Source organism: Haliotis cracherodii, unplaced genomic scaffold (genome assembly GCF_022045235.1).
Source record: "Haliotis cracherodii isolate W230 unplaced genomic scaffold, xgHalCrac1.p SCAF_4, whole genome shotgun sequence".
Lineage (NCBI taxonomy): Eukaryota > Metazoa > Mollusca > Gastropoda > Lepetellida > Haliotidae > Haliotis > Haliotis cracherodii.
In genome coordinates, this window is record NW_027266297.1 from 10,349,249 (window position 1) to 10,358,251 (window position 9,003).

Here is a 9,003-nt window from a genome sequence, read left to right on the forward strand (position 1 = left end):
AGATCGCTGGTTCGAATCCTAGTTGTTCGTCAGCACCATATCCATACTTTCCTCCCATTTAAAATCAAAGAATGTATACCTTTGTTGGACTTGACTTATGTGTGTAGTTGTTGTAATGATCGGGTACCCGACAATGAGAAACATTACGTTTAGGCTGTACTCTCATTGCTTTAGACGCATCCTAAGTATACGTGGGACATAACAGAGACATAGAATATTCCCTATTTCCACGGCAAATGGCACCAATCTGTTACACGGATCGATACGAATCGAAGAGCAAGGGTAGATCTTTTTTTAAATAAACATGAACAACTCTGAAGAAATATTCCTTGTCTGTTTCATAAGAACTATGTACCTTGAAAGCTCGTTAAATTGAACTCCATCAACTCAATACGTCGTCAAAGACGTAGTAATTGCACGCCCCTGCACAATTCCTATTGGCAACTGGGTCTCGAACTACTATATGTATTGCTGCATTCTCATGACTTCGAGTTATCGAGGTATTGGCAAAGCTCCAACCTTCATGACTTCGAGTTGCAAACTTCATTTTAGGAGACAGACAATGCCAGTCTCATTGACGTTTTGTACATCACACTAGGTACTAACAAACTGAACTGTTCTGCGATGCAAGTATTTTCAGTTGCATTTGTTAGTTCTTTCGTTGTTTTACGCTGGCCCCTGTATGACGGTAGGTTGTAAATAACCGAGTCTGAACCAGACAATTCAGGAAATGACAACACGACCATCGATCCACGCAATTGGGATAGGATACATCTACCAAGTCACAGAGTCTAACGAGATCCACTTTGTCGCATCTTCCACTGATTTACCCACCTGAACTAGAAATAAAGATGACCAGTGAGACCGCCTCATCTGTTTCATTTTTAGATTTCTGCATAACGCTTAAGAGTGACAAAGCACTATCCACAAATCTGTATGACAAGAGGGATGACTTCAACTTTCCAATAGTAAACTTTCCCATCATGTCCAGCATTATTCAATCAGCTCTAGCCTTTGGTGTTTACATTTCACACATTTTTAGATACAATCGAATACGTCTCTTTCTGCCAAGATTTCAAGGAGCGTCATAAGACTCTTGCTCATAAGTTGTTCGATCAAGGTTGAGGTTAAAATAATAAGCATGCGTTTATGAAGCACTAGTAAATAGCGTATCCTGCCCTCCGGTGACACCCGACACAAACACATGCAATAGCAAGACAATTGTCCACCTGAAAAAAAAAACGGGGGACCATTTGGCACAAGTCAAAATGGGGAATTGCGATGCACTTCACAACCCGTATTATGGACGATTCATGTTGGCATATTCATATGTATAAAAGATGGTCCAGTACCGATACTACTTGAGAGTGGTTTGTTTATGCTTATAACACATGCTTTTGAAATAAACCAAACACAATTTATACGTTGTCAAGGATCTATTCCGAAACGTCGCCTTTTCAGTAAACAAAAAGTTGTTATCGAGAAATTGTGTCTACTTTGTCATCCGCCAACTTCAAAGTAATGCCTATCAAACACTTCAGCTTTTGAAACAGTTGGAATCGTACAATGGATTTTTAATATATTATATTACATTATAGTCATAGATTTTTTTTCGTCGCTTTTCATTCATATCAGTGGTCGTAATCTGATTGATGTCCCACCGCCAAGTGACTCTCCGAAAGCCCTCTGATGGATTTGACACACTTGTGTAGGGTCAAGAGAGTATGTTAACATACACCCTATGGCGTGTATTACGGGTAGATCAAACATATCCTTACCAAGTGCAATTAATCAACACTGACATCCCTTAGTCAACTTCTCACTAGCTTCCGGTCCTGTGAAAAAGGTTTTGAATATGGCCCGAAGACCCTCCAAAAATACCATTCATAAGATTAACCGCAAGTGTAAACTAGGATTAGCAAGAATGTCACGATCTTTAGTTGTAACAACAATTGTAATAAAATTAATGTTAGATCTGAAAATATGTTAGTTTGTAATAAATCGCTGGCACTGATACATAAGTATTGAGCGAAAGTCGAAAGATATTTTTTCTAATTAAGTATTATGTTGCAAAAATAAATGCATGATTATAAGAAGAAAAAGTCAAACACTCTACTGTTATTACGTCGATGATCTCTTTCTAATATAATGGAATTCAGTTTGATTAAAGGAATTACATCTACCCTTAAAATAACACCTAGTGTTGTGGTGTTGTAGTGTTGCTCTAAAACAATGCCTTGTTTAGATTTTGCAGCAAATCAATGGTGAATAACAATGATAGAGAGTAAATCATACACTGTTTCATAATCGATGATTACTTTTTTGTGAATCCTCAGTTGAAATCGGAATAGTGTGTCCTATTTGGCCATTTGTATTCCGATTAATGCCAGTCTAACCCTAAAATACTGTTAGTTTAAAACCCTAATATTTTTATTTGGGACTAGGGGTGGGATGGGGGTGGGGGGTGCGCACTTACAATTTCCACATACCATGATATATGACTGCAAATGATTCACAAATTAAAAGCCATTCACATTTGTCGAAAACATCACCAAATTAAATAATTATATGCTTATACATGTTTGTTCTATCAAATGTAGTATCCTGCAAAATGCGGTAGTTGGTTTGAACGTTGCGTGGGGTGGGGGTGGCTGTAAGTTGAGGTGTTACTCTCAAACTCGCGAAATGTTATAAACTGACGCAAACAATTTTAGTATCATTCACCTAAAATCAGACCATCTCCCCTAATTATCCACTACATATTTTGCGTTTAAGTGTGGCTTGAGGCTGTCTGTCATACTTGAAAAAAATTCAAAGGAATGCAGATTCCTGAAGCTATTATTACTGCCAATTACAGAATGGTCAAATCGGAAGTTGACCAGGACCGTGTTGAACTCTGAATGGCACATAGGATAAGGAAGTGGCAAGGATGGTGTCGGTGTATGAATCAATCACTCCACTCCTCAAGTGTGACGCTCTTCATAATCATATAAGAACATGCGACACCTATTGGCTAGGACTGCTACACTCCGCCTTTAGTTAATACCACCTTTAAAAGCAGTAACCATTTCGGAGTCGTCCATACCTTGAATCGGTCGTTTGTTTTAGTCAGACATGATCATGGCGTCCAAAAGTACCCTGGTTCTCGTCCTTGTTGGTGTGATGGGTAGGTTGATCTCTGCCCAGTGGGGTAACAACGGTTGGGGCAACTTTGGACAACAGCCTGGGTGGCCTCAACCCGGTGGTCAACCTGGCATTGGAGGTGGACTTGGAGTTGGAGGTGGACTTGGAGTTGGAGGTGGACTTGGAGTTGGAGGTGGAGTTGGAGGTGGAATGGGAAGTGGTCAAGGATTCTGGGGAAACAACCAGAATACCCGTGAGTACATTTTCTTGACCATGCTATTGATCATTTACAGAAACAGAATTAGAAAGGTTATCGTTATGCTCTTAATTGAGCATTTAATATCATAATGTTTTCAATTTACGTCATATTCAGTATTCCAAATTTGCCAATTAGACCACGGAGAGAATATGCAAACGTTAACGAAGCAAATCTATCAAAATGACATCTAAAATGTGTGTAGTAGACATAGAAAGCAAACATAATCACCCCTTTGTCATAATTAAGCGTGTGATTGGTAGGAATGAAATTATTGGAAACTATTACATTACTTTTCATATTTTCCAAGAGATTTTGTAAATTAAACATGGCTATGTTGCTATTTCAGTATTTACAATGTTTCTACTTTTTTATGTTTTTCGTTGTGTATAGATAAGAATTATTCGAAAATGATATAGATTTGCCTCAAACAAACACAAAAAATGTATTTTTAAGCAACCATGTTTGTGTTGAATTAAATAAATCATAATAATTGCAAAGTATATTCTCGTAAATATACTTCGGATCTATGTTCAATATGCTGATATGGAATATTTCTTTCCAGAACGCTATTTCACGTGTATAGGAAAAAATACAAATGGCGATGAGATGAGAGTGACCTTCACTCAAGCAGTATGTATATATTTATTGTTATTACAGAATTGGTGATTTTTTTTAGTATAGCCAAGACTGTTTGTTTGCTTGTGTTTACTGTTTACCAAACTCAGCAATATGATTGTGGCCTGTTAATTATCGAGCCTATACCAGAAAAAAACAGTGAGATTATGAAAAAAGCGAAAAAAACATCTTTCCCTGAGTAATGTTTTATGCCCTCTGGGTACGATGACGTGCAATCAGCTAAGTGACAGAGACTGACCATCCGATTCACTGCTACCAGTATATTTAAACCCGGAATCCCCAGGGGGGTGGGAGGGGGGTGGGGGTGGTGGAATTGGGTATATTTTGTAAGAGGAAACCTGAGGTAAGATAAAGGATATACAGGAGAGGTAGAACTTTTCTGTCGCAATATATCTGTTAAGACGTCTTCACGGTTGTATATCATACACGTGTGTAGGATATTTCAAGTTGCCGACACAAAGGTTGAAATCACTATACGCATGGGGTTCTTGTTGAAAATACAGAGGTTTCTAATCATTAGGCAATGACATTTACATGTCATGTTAGGAAGATAGTTTGTGTGGAATAGACATACAGTAAAACCTCATTAATCAGAACAGTACATTTTATAGAGTAATTGTTCGGAGGATTGACAAATTTCCGGATAAACGAATCACTCTGCTGAAAATATATATAGTCGTTCCCAACAACATCGTCCAGAAGGTGGGGTTTCCATATTAACGGTGTCCGCACTGAAGCGGTTTCACTGTATTCAAATGTGAGTCCTTTTCTTAGAAAATGATTACACCGTGGTCTAGTAGATAGAACGCCTGCCCGAAAAGCGGAATGTAGGTGGTTCCGTCCCCTGGTCGAGTCACACTAAAAGATGTGAAAAGATGGTTGTTTCCCTCCTTGGCGTTCGGCATAAAGGTGCGACATGTTGTTGTTGGGCGTTGTTATTCATCCCCCCCCCCCCCCCCCCCCCTCCAAAGCCAGGATATGGTTGGATCAGCTCTGTGGCCGATCTTACAGCACAGTGATACTGACATACGATCCACCGTAGGCATAGAGTTACTTGTGATAGAAAAAACGCCCAAGTCACTTTAGCAGAACTCTGGCGCAGTGATCGTGAGTATGTCCCCTCCCTCCCCCCCCCCCCCCCCCCCCCCCACACACACACACACGCCCATACACCCGTGAACGAGATCTTTATCCTCATTTCGCCTCACCTCGACTACAGATTTATCATTTTGAACTAACCACACTGGGAAATTACGGCATACAGTTTTCCCTACAGTTCGTTACATTTAACATATGGATAAAGGTGATTTAATGCATAAATATATCATTGCAGGATCAGCAAGAGAGATGGCAAATCAACCGTTGGTTCAACCCCCAACGCATTCAGATGGATGCTGTGGTCCGCGTGTCTGGTCAGTCTCAGACCGCTGGACAGTTCCAGTTGGTGGTCACCCGCTACGGTCGTGTGGAGGATGGTTGTTCAAGCCAAGCTCTGGGCAGAATCGTGGATAACTTCCAAGGAGTGAACTTCTTCCAGCCAAGAGAGTCTAATTCCCAGTAAGTCCTTATAGATTTCCCCATTCCCATCATTTGTTTGCTAAGAAATAATTCACAAAAACACAGATCACCCAGTTCATCGGCATGAAGTAGGTGAAGGTGAGGTGAAATTTGGTTTAACTTCGCGTCCGGACTGATGCCGATTTATAGTGCTAGCTCACTGAGATACCATGCCGCAGTTTAACATGAATACCCCACTCAGACACAGGATACTGACTCCGAGCAAACCAGTCCTTGTTTAAGCCCTTAATGACGGGCGATAGGCAGGTTAAGGACAAGTACAAACTTTTAACGTCTTTTTGTATGACGCGGCTGGAGATCGAACGCTCTCGGGGCAGACGCTCTACCATTAGACCACGGATGCTTTTGCTCGTATTGGCCAAGGGGCCAAGTCTTCTAGGATGCCGGAAATCGCTGTGCAGAGTTACGTCCCGTAGGCGTACCAGAAGCCTGTGAATTCGAATCCCCGTCTGAGACTTGCATCACTTTTCGCTATCCTCCCACATTAAAATGAAACACCGTGCTATAACTGAAATACTGTTCAAAGCGGCGTTAAACCCAAGTCAATTTACTGTCAAGCAGGCACGCCGTGGGGATTCTGGAGCAGATTACTATATACGCGTAAGCCTGCTCTTGAGGACATTGATGGTTACAATGTCAAACAGATTCTAAATAACAGTGGACATTATATGAATAGATGCCTGAAAATCAGTGATGACACCAGGTGTTCGTTAAAAGGGTAAGCTTCTGATGTTGTAAAAGTACGGTTGAATCATCCCGTAAAAATAAACCTTAAATATTACATCCTATAACCGAAATCACATATTTGTTAATTCTATACATATCATGCTCAATTATCAGTGTTGAGTAGATGGTGGATTTGTGATATTTGATGATTTCATGCATTTTACCAAATCATCTTACAGAACTGGAGTGCTTGGATCGCCTTTCGTGCTCAGACCCAACCAAGGTCATACATCAAGCGGAATAGTGCGTGGCTTTGAGGCACTGGAAGAACTGAATGGACGTGGTCTTGCTGTAGGTTTTATTTACGACCCATTCTGTCAGTATGAGTGAGTGAGTGAGTTTAACGCCGCTTTGAGTGAGTATGGTTTTACGCCGCTTTAAGCAATATTCCAGCAATATCACGGCACATGTCCCCACGCCCGACGCCGCTTTGAACAATATTCCAGATATATCACGGCGTGTACTTGTGTTGCAAAGCATTAGTCGCAATCCTCCTCATCTGTCTGTGCAGGATTTTATTAATAGTGTTGACCTTTATTCGCGCAACTAAACTGTATTCAATGAGATATTATTTCTCCGTGAAACACTGAACCAAAAATCAAGAACCTAGTTAACACATGTTTCAGTGATCCACATACTAGTATATTGTGAATAACCAGTAGCAATCGTCTATTCATGATTTCAGCTCTGCTTGTCGATGAACATCAGAAACGGAATGTGCCAAGATATCATCCCCCTGTGCGGCAAGATTGGACGCGACTCCGCCAGCGCCACCTCCCCCATCGCCAGCCCCTTCAACCAATTCGGTCAGAGTCAGATGGGAGGCATGGGCCAGATGGGAGGCATGGGACAACTTGGTGGAGTCTCTGGAGTCGCCGGCATGCCTATGGGACAACCCATGACTGGTCTTAACCAGGGCGGCGCCCTACCAGGACAGCAGACTGGAGGTCTCCCTGGGTCTCAGCCTCCCGGTGCTGGACTTATGTTTGGTAACACCGCAGGAAAGAAATAAACCTTATCAAGCAAACAGCTTTCCCATGTTCAATTCCGAAGAGCAATTTTATATGCCAAATGTTCGATGTTGCAATCAAGGGTCGATTCTTCTTAATTTCCATCACACATATTTGCACAGTTGAAAACCAAAAAACAGAATATGTATTGGAAAAAATAAAAACCAGGAATCCTGAACTTCTGGTGACTGTTTGTGTTGTTTTTCATTTAGGAAATATGTTTGGCACGTTTAGATACAATATTTAAATTGCACTCCAAAATGTTTTTGGCCATGTTATCTTAACAAAAGTTTAAAAAGTTTTTTTTGTAAATATATACATACGACAAAGCACGGAATCTGCATTATGATAATAGTAATAATACTTTATGGTTCCTCATTATCCCATAATATAACATGTATCAGGAATGATTTGTGGTGATAGTTTGGTTGACAGTGTTACAGAATGCACATTATTTAACTTATAATTTCCTTTTTCGTTTGTGATTCGTTTGTTATAAAAAAATAAAAAGTTTAATTAAAAGACACGTTTTTTTGTGTGTTGCTTATACAACGGCAATTTAATGGTTTATATAAACCATGAATCTAAATTAAACCAAGACCATTGCACTATTTCTAACGTGTACCGTGATATTAAGTGCCTACCTCTGGAACAAAGTTGTAACAAGATATGCCTGCTGTTGGTCTACCGGAAATGTTAAAGTTATCGAAAACTTTGAAATGGTGTGATGAAACGTATTGGACATGTTCATATGACTATTAAGTAGTCTCAGTCGTGCCTATCGCAAATTTTGGCTTATGGCATAAATACAAACCATTGAGCAACAAAAGCGAAAACGGACGGATCTTTTCGAATTTCGATACACCTATGAGCGAGTTCGTCAACTGAGGATCTAACCGACATCTCCAAAGAACAAACGTTTGGGTCATAGAAAAGGACTTCCAGAAAATCAGCGTTTGTGAGGCGCATTTGAGCGTTGTTGAAAGCAAACTGTTTCAAAAGAACAAGGCATATTTCTCATTCATAAGAACACCTGAAAACTTTCCTCACTATTCCTATTTCTTATTTTATGCAGATCGTGTGGCCAAAAAAAGTCCTTATTATTCCTTGTCCATTGCAATTTGCGAATGTAAACGTACATAGTGAAACTAAATAGTCCCGATCCGGTGAGGTGAGGTGAAATGGGGTTTAACGTCGCGTCCAAGATTATTGCACTTATATAGCGACGTGCATGCACGTGTGTGTGTGTGTGTGTGGCTGCTTGTACTAGTCCGGACTGATGCCAATTTATAGTGCTAGCTCAATGAGATACCATGCCGCAGTTTAACATGAATACCCCACTCAGACACACTCCGAGCCGACCAGTCCTTGTTTTAGCCCCTGTACCAGACAGGTTAACAACAACTACCATCTTTTAACATCTTGTGGTATGATGCGACCGGGAATCGAACCCCGGACCTTCCGCTCTCCGGGCGGAAGCTCTACCACTAGGCGAGGCGGGAGGCGGTCTGTAAACCATCGAAACCAGTGACTGGACATGTTCACAGGACTGTCAAGTAGTGGTTGGCATGTCTATCACTAGTTTGGGGCTCATGTCATGATAACATACAGAAGTTTTAAGAAGCCAAAGGAGCGAAAACGGAAATTTCAAAAAAACTATGAGCGAGTCCG

At 40.7% G+C, this 9,003-nt stretch overlaps 1 protein-coding gene across 1 annotated transcript; it reads left to right on the top strand.

The window, feature by feature from the left end:
* Nucleotides 1–3,114: 3,114 nt before the first annotated feature.
* LOC139479155 (uncharacterized) lies at nucleotides 3,115–7,334 on the top strand. Its single transcript, XM_071261938.1, has 5 exons — nucleotides 3,115–3,376; nucleotides 3,945–4,012; nucleotides 5,352–5,575; nucleotides 6,502–6,613; nucleotides 7,008–7,334. Exons 1-5 carry the CDS (start codon nucleotides 3,115–3,117, stop codon nucleotides 7,332–7,334), a joined length of 993 nt encoding a protein of 330 aa, XP_071118039.1.
* Nucleotides 7,335–9,003: the final 1,669 nt, after the last annotated feature.

What these genes read in the sequence shown, in the direction of transcription:
- LOC139479155 (XM_071261938.1), top strand. Translation starts at nt 3,115, where the DNA reads ATGATCATGGCGTCCAAAAGTACCCTGGTTCTCGTCCTTGTTGGTGTG. An exon ending in GGGAAACAACCAGAATACCC is followed by an intron (nt 3,377 to 3,944) that starts GTGAGTACATTT and finishes ATTTCTTTCCAG; the next exon opens with AACGCTATTTCACGTGTATA. An exon ending in GAGTGACCTTCACTCAAGCA is followed by an intron (nt 4,013 to 5,351) that starts GTATGTATATAT and finishes ATATCATTGCAG; the next exon opens with GATCAGCAAGAGAGATGGCA.